Source organism: Pelodiscus sinensis, unplaced genomic scaffold (assembly GCF_049634645.1).
Source record: "Pelodiscus sinensis isolate JC-2024 unplaced genomic scaffold, ASM4963464v1 ctg98, whole genome shotgun sequence".
NCBI lineage: Eukaryota > Metazoa > Chordata > Testudines > Trionychidae > Pelodiscus > Pelodiscus sinensis.
Window position 1 is genome coordinate 392,579 of NW_027465895.1, and position 15,784 is coordinate 408,362.

At 61.7% G+C, this 15,784-nt stretch overlaps 1 protein-coding gene across 1 annotated transcript; it reads right to left on the reverse strand.

The window, feature by feature from the left end:
• Nucleotides 1–6,859: 6,859 nt before the first annotated feature.
• On the reverse strand, nucleotides 6,860–14,677 carry SLC35H1 (solute carrier family 35 member H1). The gene is given in 10 exon segments (XM_075916194.1): nucleotides 6,860–7,518; nucleotides 7,615–7,744; nucleotides 8,331–8,506; nucleotides 9,475–9,558; nucleotides 10,686–10,854; nucleotides 10,996–11,068; nucleotides 11,300–11,363; nucleotides 14,531–14,543; nucleotides 14,545–14,577; nucleotides 14,579–14,677. Coding segments are annotated over 10 exon segments (930 nt in total). The 5' UTR covers nucleotides 14,663–14,677; the 3' UTR covers nucleotides 6,860–7,414.
• Nucleotides 14,678–15,784: the final 1,107 nt, after the last annotated feature.

Genomic DNA, 15,784 nt, shown 5'->3' on the forward strand with positions numbered 1-15,784 from the left:
CTGCGGCGGCTGGAGATCCAGCTGCGGATCAAGGAATTGAAAGTAGAGGACCGAGAGAGGGACCGCCAGGACCGAGAGAAGGAGCGCCAAGATCGAGAGAGGCAGCGACAGCATGAGTTGGCCATGGCAGAGCGGAGAACTGGCAGGGCACCGGCTGTGCCAAGAGTGGATGGGCCCCAGGGTCCCAGGACTGCCAGATGCTTGGAGAGGCTCGTGGTGGCCCAACTGAAGGACCTGGGCGACATAGACGGGTTCCTCAGCTCCTTTGAGAGGGCCTGTGGACTGCAACGGGTCCCCCCAGCTGACTGGCTGCAGGAGCTCATCCCCGCACTGAGCCAGGAAGCGGCCGGAGTGCTCAGTCAGCTGGAGGACCTACAGCCAGGGGATTACAACCGAGTCAAGGAGGCACTGCTGCACAAGTTCGGGCTGACCCCCGAGATGTACAGGAAGAAGTTCCGGGGGGTACAGAAAGGGCCACGGGAGACCTATGTGGATCTGGCCTCCCGCCTGGCGCAATACTGCCGCAAGTGGGTGTCAGGAGTCGGAGCCCAGACCCCAGAGGAGCTGCTCAAGCTGGTCCTGATGGAGCAGTTCTATGAAGCGTGCCCACCCAAACTGAGGCTATGGCTCAAGGACCGGAGACCAGAGAACCCCCAGGAGGCCGGGAGGCTGGCGGATGAGTTCATGGAGAGCCGGTCCGGGTGTGAACGGGAGTCCCGGAGAGAAAGGGAACCGCGCAGAGACCGGATCTCGGCTGAGCGACGGAGGGAGTCAACTACGAGGCGAGCCCAGAGAACAGGTCGTCTGTGCCCCAGAGAACCAGCCATGGCCTGGACAGAGACAGCCCAAAGCCTAACTTGCCAGCGCTGTGGGCAAAAAGGCCACAAGAGGGCTCAGTGCACCAGGTCCCAGGACCGGGGACTTTCCAGGGTTAACTGGCTGGGGCGGGAGGAAGGGCAGGCTGCCCCAGAGGCAGGGGCTGGCAGGCAAACCTCAGCTCAGAGAGAGGGGAAGGATGCTCAGTGCACCTCCCCTGGGAGGTCTGATTATCAGGAGGCGGATTTCTCTGTGTACCGGGTGGGGGCAGGACGGCCCCTGCAGAGCGAGTGCCTCATACCCCTGGAGGTGGATGGTAGGAAGGTGACGGGCTTCTGGGACACGGGGGCGGAGGTGACTCTGGCCCGATCCGACATAGTGGCCCCGGAGCGGATACTACCCCACGCGCAGCTGACCCTGAAGGGCATAGACGGGTCCCCGTTTAAGGTGCCTGTAGCCAGGGTGCATCTGAAATGGGGGGCGAAGGAAGGCCTCAAGGAAGTGGGGGTGCACCCGCACTTGCCCACCGAGGTGCTGATGGGGAATGACCTAGAGGAGTGGCCCCATGAATCCCAGTGGGCTCTAGTCACTACCTGGAGCCAGAACCAGCGGGGGGCTGACAACGTGGGTCCAGGGAAGGACTCCTGGCAGCGTCCTCAGGGTCCCATCCCAGTGGACACGGGGTCCAGCCAGGCTGGGACTCCGGACCCAGGCAAAGGTGGGGAACAGGTCCCGATCCCTGCCTCAGCAGCTGAATTCCAGGCTGAGGTGCAGGCAGACCCCTCCTTGCAGAGGCTGAGGGACCAGGCTGGCCTCCGTGCAGCTCAGTCCCGGGGGAGAGGTGGCCAGGAGAGATTCCGGTGGGAGCGGGGATTCCTGTTCCCCCCGGGAAGGCGAGGGCATGGGGGGTCCAGCGGCAGCTGGTCGTCCCCCGAAAGTATCGCCTCAAGCTGCTGTATTTGGCCCACCACGTCCCCATTGCGGGCCACCGGGGGATCCGGAGCACCCGGCTGAGGCTGCTCCAGCACTTCTATTGGCCGGGAATCTTTACAGCCGTGCAGCGGTACTGCCAGTCCTGTGACTCCTGCCAGAGGGGCGGGAAGGCCCAAGACAGGAGGAAAGCGGCTTGGGGGTCTCTACCCCAGATAGAGGACCCTCTGGGTTTGCTGAGAGAGTTATGGGAGGGGAAGCCCCCCCTGGATGGAGCATCGGGGGTGGAAGCCGCCCTGGCTGTCCAGAGAAGGCTCACTGGGCTCATGGCCCCGGCCCGAGAGACCCTGGCCAGAGATCAAGGCCAGCGGAAGGGTGGGTGTGACCCCCGAGGACAGGCCTGTGCCAGTCCCCCCGGAGTGGTGCGGTGAGTGGACAGAGGAAGCCAATTCATGTGGGGCCTCGCCGTGGCCGGCCCGAGTCAAGGGGAGCACTCATGTCCCCAGGGCGGGTTCCCACGCAGAGGACCCGAACTTCCCTAGGTCACGAGCAGAGTGACCCTGCTCAGTTCGCTCTCGGAGGGGAGAGAACTGTGACGTAGTGGGGGGGGGGGGGGGGGAACTTGCTGGTTTCTATGGGTCTGTGGTAACCCCACTGGCTGCCGCCGGTACCACAGCCCAGAAGGACAGGGATGGGTGTGACATAGTGGGGGTAATTGCTGGGCTGTGGTGACCCCTGCTGTCTGGAGCAAGACCCAGCAGGGAAAACCTCGCTAGGCAGAGGTAAGGCCAAACTGGTTGAACCAGTGGCCAGACACCCCCCATGGAGAGGAACAAAGGAAGGTGGAATGCGGCCCTGACTGGGGGGGCAGGGCTGCAAGGGAATTTGGTTAGTTACTGTGGGAGAGCATGGAGGAGAGCCTAGGAGAAGGGGCTGGAGTTTAGGGGCCCAGTCTCCCCCATCTCAAGGGGGCCTGAGGCATCCTAGCCCAGCTCTGGGACCAGACTACATCTGTGCTGTGCTGTATCCTGGAGAGGCAATAAACTTCCTCTATTCCACCGGCTGGTGAAGTCTGTTTGTGCCATTTCGGGGTGCAGGAGACAGGGAACCCCCAACGCGCCGTCACACTGGTGTCAGAAGTGGGATGCACTGCACCCCGTGGATGGAGCTTCCAGCGGCAAGCGACAAGGCGCAGTAGAAGCAAGAGCCCTGGAGCCAGGCGTGCTGGAGACAGAGCGAAGCGGTTCCTGGGAATCGTGGGGCGCTGCAGCACTAGACTGGTGAGTCTGCACCAAGGGGACCAGCGGGCAGATGGCCTACGCCCAACTCTTGAAGGCAGAGCTGGTGGGGCTGTGCAGAGAGAGGGGCTTGCCTGTGCAGAAAGCAACCAAGGCCCAGCTGATTACCCAGCTGGAAGAGAATGACCAGCCACAGGGCCAGGATCTTGTCCCCAGGGGAAGCAGCCAGACCCCCCCTGAGAGTGTGTCAGGCTCAGAGAGGGGGAGGAGCGCTGGAACCCAACGGAGAGATGAGACAGCGTCTCCCGGGAGGCCTGCAAGCCGTAGCCCATCTAGGGCAAGGGGCAGCCCAGCGGAGCTGCGGCGGCTGGAGATCCAGCTGCGGATCAGGGAATTGGAAGTAGAGGACCGAGAGAAGGACCGCCAGGACCGAGAGAGGGAGCGCCAAGATCGAGAGAAGGAGCGCCAAGATCGAGAGAGGCAGCGACAGCATGAGCTGGCCATGGCAGAGCGGAGAACCGGCGGGGCACCGGCTGCGCCAAGTGCGGATGAGCCCCAAGGTCCCAGGACTGCCAGACGCTTGGAGAGGCTCGTGGTGGCCCAATTGAAGGTCATGGGTGACATAGACGGGTTCCTCAGTGCCTTTGAGAGGGCCTGTGGACTGCAACGGGTCCCCCCAGCTGACTGGCTGCAGGAGCTCATCCCCGCACTGAACCAGGAGGCGGCCGGAGTGCTCAGTCAGCTGGAGGACCTACAGCCAGGGGATTACAACCGAGTCAAGGAGGCACTGCTGCACAAGTTCGGGCTGACCCCCGAGATGTACAGGAAGAAGTTCCGGGAGGTACAGAAAGGGCCACGGGAGACCTATGTGGACCTGGCCTCCCGCCTGGCGCAATACTGCCGCAAGTGGGTGTCTGGAGTCGGAGCCCAGACCGCAGAGGAGCTGCTCAAGCTGGTCCTGATGGAGCAGTTCTATGAAGCGTGCCCACCCAAACTGAGGCTGTGGCTCAAGGACCGGAGACCAGAGAATCCCCAGGAGGCCGGGAGACTGGCGGACGAGTTCACGGAGAGCCGGTCCGGGTGTGAACGGGAGTCCCGGAGAGAAAGGGAACCGCGCAGAGACCGGATCTCGGCTGAGCGACGGAGGGAGTCAACTACGGGGCGAGACCAAGGAACAGGTCGTCTGCGCCCCAGAGAACCAGCCAGGGCCTGGACAGAGACAGCCCAAAGCCTAACTTGCCAGCGCTGTGGGCAAAAAGGCCACAAGAGGGCTCAGTGCACCAGGTCCCGGGACCGGGAACTTTCCAGGGTTAACTGGCTGGGGCGGGAGGAAGGGCAGGCTGCCCCAGAGGCAGGGGCTGGCAGGCAAACCTCAGCTCAGAGAGAGGGGAAGGATGCTCAGTGCACCTCCCCTGGGAGGTCTGATTCTCAGGAGGCGGATTTCTCCGTGTACCGGGTGGGGGCAGGACGGCCCCTGCAGAGCGAGTGCCTCATACCCCTGGAGGTGGATGGTAGGAAGGTGATGGGCTTCTGGGACACGGGGGCAGAGGTGACTCTGGCCCGATCCGACATAGTGGCCCCGGAGCGGATACTACCCCACGCGCAGCTGACCCTGAAGGGCATAGACGGGTCCCCGTTTAAGGTGCCTGTAGCCAGGGTGCATCTGAAATGGGGGGCCAAGGAGGGCCTCAAGGAAGTGGGGGTGCACCCGCACTTGCCCACCGAGGTGCTGATGGGGAATGACCTAGAGGAGTGGCCCCATGAATCCCAGCTGGCTCTAGTCACTACCCAGAGCCAGAGCCAGCGGGGGGCTGACAACGTGGGTCCAGGGAAGGACTCCTGGCAGCATCCTCAGGGTCCCATCCCAGTGGACACGGGGTCCAGCCAGGCTGGGACTCCGGACCTAGGCAGAGGTGGGGGACAGGTCCCGATCCCTGCCTCAGCAGCTGAATTCCAGGCTGAGGTGCAGGCAGACCCCTCCTTGCAGAGGCTGAGGGACCAGGCTGGCCTCCATGCAGCTCAGCCCCGGGGGAGAGGTGGCCAGGAGAGATTCCTGCGGGAGCGTGGGCTCCTGTTCCGTGAGTGGCTCCCCCCCAGGAAGGCGAGGGCATGGGGGGTCCAGCGGCAGCTGGTCGTCCCCCGAAAGTATCGCCTCAAGCTGCTGTATTTGGCCCACGACGTCCCCGTTGGGGGCCACCGGGGGATCCGGAGCACCCGGCTGAAGCTGCTCCAGCACTTCTATTGGCCGGGAATCTTTACAGCCGTGCAGCGGTACTGCCGGTCCTGTGACTCCTGCCAGAGGGGCGGGAAGGCCCAAGACAGGAGGAAAGCGGCTTGGGGGTCTCTACCCCAGATAGACCCTCTGGGTTTGCTGAGAGAGTTATGGGAGGGGAAGTCCTCCCTGGATGGAGCTTCGGGGGTGGAAGCCGCCCTGGCTGTCCAGAGAAGGCTCACTGGGCTCATGGCCCCGGCCCGAGAGACCCTGGCCAGAGATCAAGGCCAGCGGAAGGGTGGGAGTGACCCCCGAGGACAGGCCTGCGCCAGTCGCCCTGGAGCGGGGCGGCGAGTGGACAGAGGGAAGCCAGCTCATGTGGGGCCTTGCCACGGCCGGCCTGAGTCAAGGGGAGCACCCATGTCCCCGGGGCGGGTTCCCACGCAGAGGACCCGAACTTCCCTAGGTCACGAGCGGAGTGACCCTGCTCAGTTCGCTCTCGGAGGGGGGAGAACTGTGACGTAGTGGGGGTACTTGCTGGGCTGTGGTGACCCCTGCTGTCTGGAGCAAGACCCAGCAGGGAAAACCTCGCTAGGCAGAGGTAAGGCCAAACTGGTTGAACCAGTGGCCAGACACCCCCCCATGGAGAGGAACAAAGGAAGGTGGAATGCGGCCCTGACTGGGGGGGCAGGGCTGCAAGGGAATTTAGTTAGTTACTGTGGGAGAGCATGGAGGAGAGCCTAGGAGAAGGGGCTGGAGTTTAGGGGCCCAGTCTCCCCCATCTCAAGGGGGCCTGAGGCATCCTAGCCCAGCTCTGGGACCAGACTACATCTGTGCTGTGCTGTATCCTGGAGAGGCAATAAACTTCCTCTATTCCACCGGCTGGTGAAGTCTGTTTGTGCCATTTCGGGGTGCAGGAGACAGGGAACCCCCAACGCGCCGTCACTACCACAGCCCAGAAGGACAGGGATGGGTCATTATGCAAAGGGATCTCTCAACCGGTCAGACCAGCTACCCCCATGGAGAGGAATAAAGGAAGGTGGATGCTGCCCTGGCTGGGGGGCAGGGCTGGAGGAGAGTGAGTGAGTTTCTGTCTGGGAGCATGGAGGAAGCAGCCTCAGCAACAGGCTGGGGGGTTTAGAAGCCGAGACCCCCCCCATATCAAGGGGGGCTGAGGCATCCTAGGCCTGCCCTGTAACCTGATGACATCTGTGCTGTGCTGTATTCTGGAGAAGCAATAAACCACCTCTATTCTACCGGCTGGCGGAGTCTGTTCGTGCCATTTCGGGGGTGCAGGAGAGGGGGGACCCCCAATGCGCTGTCACACCAGCTCCCGCTGGAACCCTTGCCACTAAACCCTTCGCCGCCTCCTTGGCCCTGTGCGCGTCTCCCTCCTCCCGGCGGAAGCAGGGCATTGCTTGTGCTTCAGGCCCGGTGTGGAGGGGCCGTGCAAGGAGACAGCCTGCAGCTCTCTGCACCACTTCCTGGAGAGGACAAGGCTGCAGGCTAGCGCCACGCTGGCTGCACAAGGCAGGGACAGACTCTCCAGGCAAGCGGAAGCATGAGCATCCCAGAGGACAGTGCCAAGGTGGAGGGACCGGCTCCCCTGGCGGCAGAGGGAGTTGCTGTAGCAGGCTCACAACATCTACAGCCGCACGCAGAGGAGGGGGCTGGCGTCTTTTATTTCCGTGAAAAATCAGAACTTTTCAATGAAGAAATGTGCTGCCCAGACGCCCTGCCCAGCAGGTCATACCCTCCCCGGAACCCAGCAGGCAGAGGGAGCAGCCTCTTCCCATTGCGAGCGGGGACCGGAGAGCCCTGGCTGCAACGGCTGCCCCACGGGGGCAAGTCCCAGATTTTCTGCACCACCCCCAGCTCCAGAGAACGCTACGGACTCGGAGCGGCGAAGCTGTGGGGGAGAGCCCCGCAGGGGCCCCTCTGCTTTCACTCGTTGGCGCCGACACCGGAGCCCGGTGAGTCCTGCAGCCCATGGGCCCCTCACTCAACAGTCCGCGGGCCCCCGCCCCATCCCCCCCACTCTTCCAGCTCCTCAAGGGGAAGTGCGCAGCGCTGCCTGGCTCACCCACAGGCTCCAGGGACCTGAGCAGTGGGCCCATCAGCTCCAGAGCCTCTCACGCCCGACTGGAGGAGCCGGCAGCCCAGGATTCTTCGACCCGTTTGCTGCTCAGCTGGAGCAGGGCGCCGCGCTCAAGGCCAGTCAGCGCTGTAGCTCCTCTTCCTCCTCGGGCTCACTGTGCCGCAGCAGCAGCTCCAGGTCAGGGCTAGAGCTGGTCCCTTTGTGCGGCTTTGGCTCCTTTTCCCCTAGACACAGACAGCTGAGCTTAGTCCCTCCCCTCCCTACTGAGGGCCATGCCATGGGCTGGAGATGCCCTGCCGAGACCAGGTGCCCAACCTTACCCTTCGAACTGAAGGCTTTGAGAGTGACATGCAGGGAGATTCCCGAGAGGCAGACGGCGAAGCCCACCCAGTTCAGGAGGGTCAGGCGGTCTCCCAGCAAGCGAGTGGCCAGCAGCAAAGTGCAGATTTCCTTGACACAGAGAGAACAGGTCAGATGGCAGGGCAGGAAGCTGGAGAAACCAAGGCGAGGCTGATCCATGCGGCCCGGTGTCCGCACGCACCACCCGGGGGGTCTGCTCCCTCCCCAGAGACGAGGCTACTGGCGCTCGGGGGCGGAGCCCAGGATACAAAGAAACGCAGCATCTGCCAGATCAGAGGCGGGACGTTGTGTCCACTCTCCAATCGCAGAGTCACCAGCACCGGCTTTCTCCGGGGGCAGGGAACCCTGCAGACGGGAACCCGGCTGCCTGCGCAGGGGAGGGACCCAAAGCCCTTAGCGAAGGCGAGTCCCATGCCCTGGAGCCGGAGCGTTACCCCTCATGTCCTGAGCCCTCTGGCAGGAGAGCCTATGGCCTCTGCCCTTCGCTGCTGCAGGGTCCCAATGGAAGGCAGGCAGGGGCATCGCAAGAGGCCAGTTCAGTGGAAGCAGACAGATCTGCAGGGCAGGGGGTGGCAGCTCCAGCCGGGGGGCATCAGGGACCCCTGAGCAGGGTTCACTGCTCTGGCGCTGTCGGGGCTGCTCCGGGCTGCACTGTCAGGGGATCTTTGCGCCATACCTTAAAAATGCCAGCAATGGAGAGAGTGAGGCTGGAGGTTCTGGAGACCAAGAGGAACTCGGAGAAGCCCAGACCAAAAGCAAGAAACCCCCCTAAGGAGAGCTTCCCCACCACAGCGAGCAACAGCCCTGCCTCGTGGAAACGGAACAGCTTCTCCGACGTGGACAGCGGCAGCCCTGGAATCAAGAGAAGGGGCAGGGAAGCCAAGTGTGACACGGGAATAACGGAGCCCTTTCCCTACGGAGCAACAGGCAGCGAGCGCCACCCCTGTGCCTCTCCGCCCCACAGCAAAAGTGCTGCCGCTTGTCCCTCGTGCCAGGAGGGGGCTGAGCACGGACTCAACGTTTCGCCAGCATGGGGCCGCCCTAGGCTCTCTGCGGGTCCCACGCGCCGAAGGGTCGGGGGCCCTAGTGCGGTCACATTTAAAACAGGAAAAGCTCAACAAGCCTCACGGAGACGGGCCAGACGGTACGAGCTGCAGAACACTCACGCCTGCGGCCTGCGCGTGTTCCTGGCTCACTGGGGATGGTTTCCTGAAAAAGCTGGAACCAATGGAGGGCGACTAATGCAAACAGCAGGGAGGTAAAAATCCCAGCCTTGGGACGCCCCCGAGGAGAGGGCCACTGAGTCCTGACGACTTGCTACAGGAGGGCAGAGATCCAAGGCCCAAAGCCAAGGGCTGAAGGACCTGAAACCCGGAGAGCAAACAGCTGAGGGGTGAAAGACAGGACCCTTCCACAGGCCTATGCTAGTGATGCGGTGACCTGTAGGCTGTTCTGTTCCTTCTCACTACTTTTCCCAAGCACAAAATGGGGCTTGTTCTGTGAAGGCTGGCGGGTACCTGGCGTGGTGAGACGCAGGAGAACTGCCGCCCCAGAACCTTGCTCTGCTGGGATGGAGCACGAGAAGTTCTCAGCCGCAGGTGGGTGCCCCCAGGGAAGACCAGGAGGGGGATGGGATATGCAGCTAAACCCACCCATCTACTTTGCAAATTCAGGAAGTTGTTCTCGTGTCTATACGATTCATCTCCAGGACAGCAACCTGCCCAGCCAGAGCCCCCCGCCAGAGACCCCCGCCCCCAGCCAGAGCCCCCAGCCAGAGCCCCCCGCCCCCAGCCAGAGCCCCCCGCCCCCAGCCAACTCACCCTCAAATGCAACAAAGAGAGGGAAGAGCCCCAGGAACATAAGCGGCTGCAGGTGGAACATGGTGTCAATGGGATTATGAAGCCCTGCGGGAGGAGAGTCAGGGACAGATCTGTCAGCAACGGCTGGGGGACGAGGCATCCCATAAAGAAGCTTTCACTGGTTCTCTTCCTAGGGCAACCACCCTACCCCTCAACCCAGTGACAGACTCTGCCTCCTGCCACTCCCCATTCCCTCCCCCGCCGGGGTGTGTGTGTGTGTGTGTGTGTGGAGCCTGCCACTCCCCATTCCCTCCCCCGCCTGGGTGTGTGTGTGTGTGTGGAGCCTGCCACTCCCCATTCCCTCCCCCGCCGGGGGGGGTGTGTGTGTGGAGCCTGCCACTCCCCATTCCCTCCCCCGCCGGGGGGGGTGTGTGTGTGGAGCCTGCCACTCCCCATTCCCTCCCCCGCCGGGGTGTGTGTGTGTGTGTCTGTGTGTGTGTGTGTGGAGCCTGCCACTCCCCATTCCCTCCCCCGCCGGGGGGGGGTGTGTGTGTGGAGCCTGCCACTCCCCATTCCCTCCCCCGCCGGGGGGGGTGTGTGTGTGGAGCCTGCCACTCCCCATTCCCTCCCCCGCCGGGGTGTGTGTGTGTGTGTGTGTGTGTCTGTGTGGAGCCTGCCACTCCCCATTCCCTCCCCCGCCGGGGGGGGGTGTGTGTGTGGAGCCTGCCACTCCCCATTCCCTCCCCCGCCGGGGGGGTGGGTGGGTGTGTGTGTGTGTGTGTGTGTGTGTGTGTGTGTGAAGCCTGCCACTCCCCATTCCCTCCCCCGCCGGGGTGTGTGTGTGTGTGTGCGTGTGTCTGTGTGGAGCCTGCCACTCCCCATTCCCTCCCCCGCCGGGGTGTGTGTGTGTGTGTGTGTGTGTGTGTGTGTGTGTGTGTGTGTGTGGAGCCTGCCACTCCCCATTCCCTCCCCCGCCTGGGGGGTGTCTGTGTGTGTGGAGCCTGCCACTCCCCATTCCCTCCCCCACCTCGGGGTGTGTGTGTGTGTGTGTGTGTGTGTGTGTGTGGAGCCTGCCACTCCCCATTCCCTCCCCCGCCTGGGGGGCAGGTAGAGGCTGCCCCTCCCCATTCCCTCCCCCGCCTGGGGGGCAGGTAGAGGCTGCCCCTCCCCATTGCCTCCCCTATTTGCCCCAGAGCTTGTACTGCCCCTTCACTTCCTGCCTCCCAACGTACCCAGCTCGGCCTTCTGCATGAGCATCTGGGTGAGAGTCCAGCGAATGCCCCCAAGGAAGGAGGCCCCCAGCACCAGCACAAACCCCTCCGTATTGAACTGGGTGGACTCGTACGTGAACATGAAGAGCCCCCCAGCAATGAGCAGAACCACCAGCACCAGCGCCATTCTCTGAGCAAGAACAAACACAGAATCACCAGGGACAAGCTGCTCTGCTCCTCCAGAGCCATTCCCCTCCTGGGACTGCACACCCACGGCACCGCCCCCCATCTCAGGGAACGCCCAAGGGGCTCCCAGCACGCCAGTCCTTACCAGCTCTTCCAGTCTGAAGATCAGGGAGAAGAGCAGGATGAAGAGGATGGCAGAGGATTTGGTCATTGTGTAACTGGGAAGGTGAAAACACACAATCATTCTCTAGCACCATGTCGCACTTGCCAATCCCGCACCCTGGGAATCCAGGCCAGCCAGCCCCAAGCAATACCCATCACCACAGGTCTGGAACCTCAAGACTGCCCCATAGGGCCTAGTGCCCAGGCCTGGACCTGCTGCCTGGCTCTGCCAGAGCACTAAAACCCACTACTCATGTCTCCCAGGATGGAGGGGGGCTGCTACTCACAGGGAGACAGTGATGTACAGGAAGCTCCAGTTGCTCAGTCCAACGTCCAAAGCAGTCGACAAAGCTAAAGAAACAAGAATCCTTGGGCATTAACGGGCTGTCACCAAATCAGACAGTGCTGTCAGGCGTGTCCTGCTGCCCCAGGCAACTGCGTGTGCCCGGGACAGTCTCCTAGGGCAACCGTCAAAAACATTCACGAGTCCTTGTAGTCCTCTCTCAAGCCTATTCTCTGATTAGTACCTGCCACTAACACCTGAGCGGTCCCATGAGTAAGTTCAAACAGCGATCTCTGGCTTAGGCGCACTGGCGTCTGCAGCTTGTAACCCTTCTGAGAAGGTAGCTGGGTGAAGTGAGGACTCCTACGCGGACGCTGGTGTGAAGGGTTCTGCATTTAGCTGGGAGTGATTCCATTTGGCAGGGTGGCCTCTCATTGGACTCCTGGGAAAGTCCTGTGCCCCACACATGAACCTCCCTCTGGGACCAACAGCTGTGTTGCTCCTGCGGAACACAGGTAAGAGGGAAGATGTGGTCACATAAGGAGGGAGAGGGGCTCTCAGGGCACCAAGGCAGGTTTCAGTAAGTCATGACAGCGACCAGGAACCAGGCTCTCTCAGAAAGGAACCAGAGCAGAGAAGATCAAATCAGGATGTTCAAAGAAACCTGTGCAGCTGAGTAAGCAAGGTTTCCAGTTCTGAACTAGTGGGACAGTTATCAGGGCATGTACTTTCATTTCACTTCTAGACATGAAGAACTGCAGCAGCTGAGCCTGAGTATTACACCTTTGTGCATTAGCATGGCAAAAAGGAAAAAAACCCACACAAAATCCCCTTGACTAAAACTTGTTGAAATAACTAACATAAATGCGTCACTCATCATAAATTAAAGGGCTGAAAGTGATCAGAAAAATAAGTTCCACACTTACTTTATGACTGGAAGCCTTTCTAGATTGCCATGCAAGTCCTTCTACAAACACAGATACAACCTGGACTGCGCAGACTCATTTTCTTTGTAACAAATGGAAGGATGTGGGGGTGCAGGAGCCAGGGCAGAGAGTTAGGAGATGTGGGGGGGGGGGGGGGGCTCAGAGCAGGGGGCTGGGAGATGCAAGAGTCAGGGTGGGGAGGGGGAAGTCAGGGCAGAAATGTGGGGGTGCAGAAGCCAGGGCAGAGAGTTAGGAGATGTGGGGGGGGGGGCTCAGAGCAGGGGGCTGGGACATGCAAGAGTCAGGGTGGGGAGGGGGAAGTCAGGGCAGAAATGTGGGGGGTGCAGGAGCCAGGGCAGAGAGTTAGGAGATGTGGGGGGGGGGGCTCAGAGCAGGGGGGTGGGAGATGCAAGAGTCAGGGTGGGGAGGGGAAGTCAGGGCAGAAATGTGGGGGTGCAGGAGCCAGGGCAGAGAGTTAGGAGATGTGGGGGGGGGGGGGCTCAGAGCAGGGGGCTGGGAGATGCAAGAGTCAGGGTGGGGAGGTGGGGAGGGGGAAGTCAGGACAGAAATGTGGGGGTGCAGGAGCCAGGGCAGAGAGTTAGGAGATGTGTGTGGGGGGGGGGGGGGACTCAGAGCAGGGGGCTGGGAGATGCAAGAGTCAGGGTGGGGAGGGGGAAGTCAGGGCAGAAATGTGGGGGGTGCAGGAGCCAGGGCAGGAGGCTGGGTGTGGGAGGGGGCACTAATGGCTGGGAGTGTGCCTGGCCAGCGGCTCCCAGGGACTAGCCAGGGCGGTGGGGCTGCCCTGTCCGGCCGTCCAAGTGTCAGAGCTGGAGGCAGGGTGCACTGTAGCTACTAGGGGCGGAGAGTCCTGCCTCACGCTCATCAGGGCTCAGGCCTCCCCACCCTCTGCTGTCTGGTGCTGGGGCCAAAGGCTAGGGAGGGGCAGAAGGGGAGGGTTGGGCCAATCATGCCCAGCAGCAGCATGGGCACCTTAGCAACATACAGTGACCAGCAGCATCCCGAACCCTCCCCCCAGCTGGCCACTCTCTTAGTCGTCCACATGCACATCCCCCTCCACCCCATGGTCATTCTACAGCAGTGGTCCCCACCGCGGTGCCCACGGGCGCCATGGCGCCTGCCGGGGCATTTATGTGCACCTGCTGAGTGACCAGGACCATCCCAAGCCATTCTTGCACCCGGGCGCACGGCAGTCCCAAAAGGTTGGGGACCACTGTTCCACGCTAGCAGACTGCCCACTTTCTGTCTAAAGTCTTGAAAACATGGCCTTACGCCACTCCCTGCAGATAGCCAGAAACAATTATCCTCATAGGTGTGAACAGCTGGAAGCGGCCAGGAGTCCTGTGGCACCTTAGAGACTAACTGAAGTGTAGGAGCAGAAGCTTTTCATGCATCTGAGGAAGTGGGTCTTTGCCCACGAAAGCTTATACTCCTACACTTCGGTTAGTCTCTAAGGCGCCACAGGACTCCTCGCCGCTTCTGCAGGTTCAGACTAACACGGCGACCCCTCTGATACTTAACAGCTATAAGGAGGTTCCAAATCTAAACATGATGAATTAACTATCATCAGCATCAGCTATTTGACTCCTGATCATTACAGCAGGAGCCATTCAATGAAGATGCTTATCCCACATCCCAAACTGCTTCCTACATCTTACCAGGTGTCAACAGCCCTGAAGTTTCCTAACAAGTTACCACACCCCCAGGATTCCCTGGCCATTTCAGTGACATTTCAGTACAAAAGCCTGTAACATCAAAAACAAAGGCATATCTAATGTCAAGATGAGCATAAAGCATGGCTAGTACAATCCATACAGCATCTTCTTAGTTAAAGCATAAACACTGACATGCTGCGGCCACCAGAACCCAGATATCTTGCCAGAAGCTGTGGCTCACGTTGTTATTTTACAGCCTCTTGAAATTATTTACTCGCTGTCTCTCTTTTTCTTCCTTTCCTCCCCGTTTTCCTTCTCTCCCCGCCCCCTTATTTATTTTTGGATCTGGACTTACTATACTGCAGTCATCTGAAGAAGTGGGTTGTGCCTACGAAAGTTCATGATGCCATCTCCATGTTTTGTTAGTCTTTAACATGCTACTAGACTATTGGTGGTGTTAAGTTTTTCCTGTTACAGACTAACTCGGCTCCCCCTGAACCTTTTGTTTTTTTCATTACTTCAACAATTTGATCTGTAAATTAATGATTTTTGTGCTGGACAGAAAAAGTAGAGGGATCTCTTCCCTCCATTCTATGGGCAATGCCCACGTACCCCCCATTTCATGACTAGATGTACCTGTTGGAGCCACCCCTTCTGAGATAGTCAGTCCAGGACAGCACCACACCGGGACCTCTTGGTGTAGCATCTCATCAGGGCCCTGGTCAGAGCAGAGAGCAGGAAAATAACCAGGAGGTGCAGCAGGGTCATAAAAAGAGGGAAATGGAAACTCTGCAGAAAGAGAGACAGACACCCTGTTACCCGACACAAGAGCCTGCGAGTTACCCACCGTTGTCAGCTCCCACCAAGTCTCCCTGTGCCTGGAGCCCGCATCCCCCCGCCACCCATACACCCACCAGCAGCTGCTTTCCAGCACCCCGCCCCACCCTGCCCTGCTCCCCTGAGACTCCTAGAACGGGAAGGGACCTCGAAAGTAATCGAGCCCAGGCCCCTTCCCTCACGGCAGCACCCAGCACCGGCTAGACCAGGGCCACAAGGATACTCTCAGCACGAGCCGAGAGCCGCTCTGCAAACCCCCCCGGGGAGACTCCACAGCCCGCCCCCCCCCGTGTGTTCCCCCCCGGGGACACTCCACAGCCCCCCCCCGTGTGTTCCCCCCCCCGGGGGACACTCCACAGCCCCCCCCCGTGTGTTCCCCCCCCCCGGGGACACTCCACAGCCCCCCCCCGTGTGTTCCCCCCCCCGGGGAGACTCCACAGCCCGCCCCCCCCGTGTGTTCCCCCCCCCGGGGACACTCCACAGCCCCCCCCCGTGTGTTCCCCCCCCCCGGGGACACTCCACAGCCCCCCCCCGTGTGTTCCCCCCCCCGGGGGACACTCCACAGCCCCCCCCCGTGTGTTCCCCCCCCCGGGGACACTCCACAGCCCGCCCCCCCCCCCGTGTGTTCTCCCCCCAGGGAGACTCCACAGCCCGCCCCCCCCCGTGTGTTCTCCCCCCGGGAGACTCCACAGCCCGCCCCCCCCGTGTGTTCCCCCCCCCGAGAGACTCCTCAGCCCGCTCCCCCCCGTGTGTTCCCCCCCCCGAGAGACTCCTCAGCCCGCTCCCCCCCGTGTGTTCCCCCCTCGGGGAGACTCCACAGCCCCGCCCCCCCCGTGTGTTCCCCCCTCAGGGAGACTCCACAGCCCACCCCCCCCCCGTGTGTTCCCCCCCCCGGGAAGACTCCACAGCCCCCCCCGTGTGTTCCCCCCCCCCCGGGAAGACTCCACAGCCCCCCCCCCGTGTATTCCCCCCCCGGAGAGACTCCTCAGCCCGCTCCCCCCTGTGTGTTCCCCCCCCCGGGGAGACTCCACAGCCCCCCCCCGTGTGTTCCCC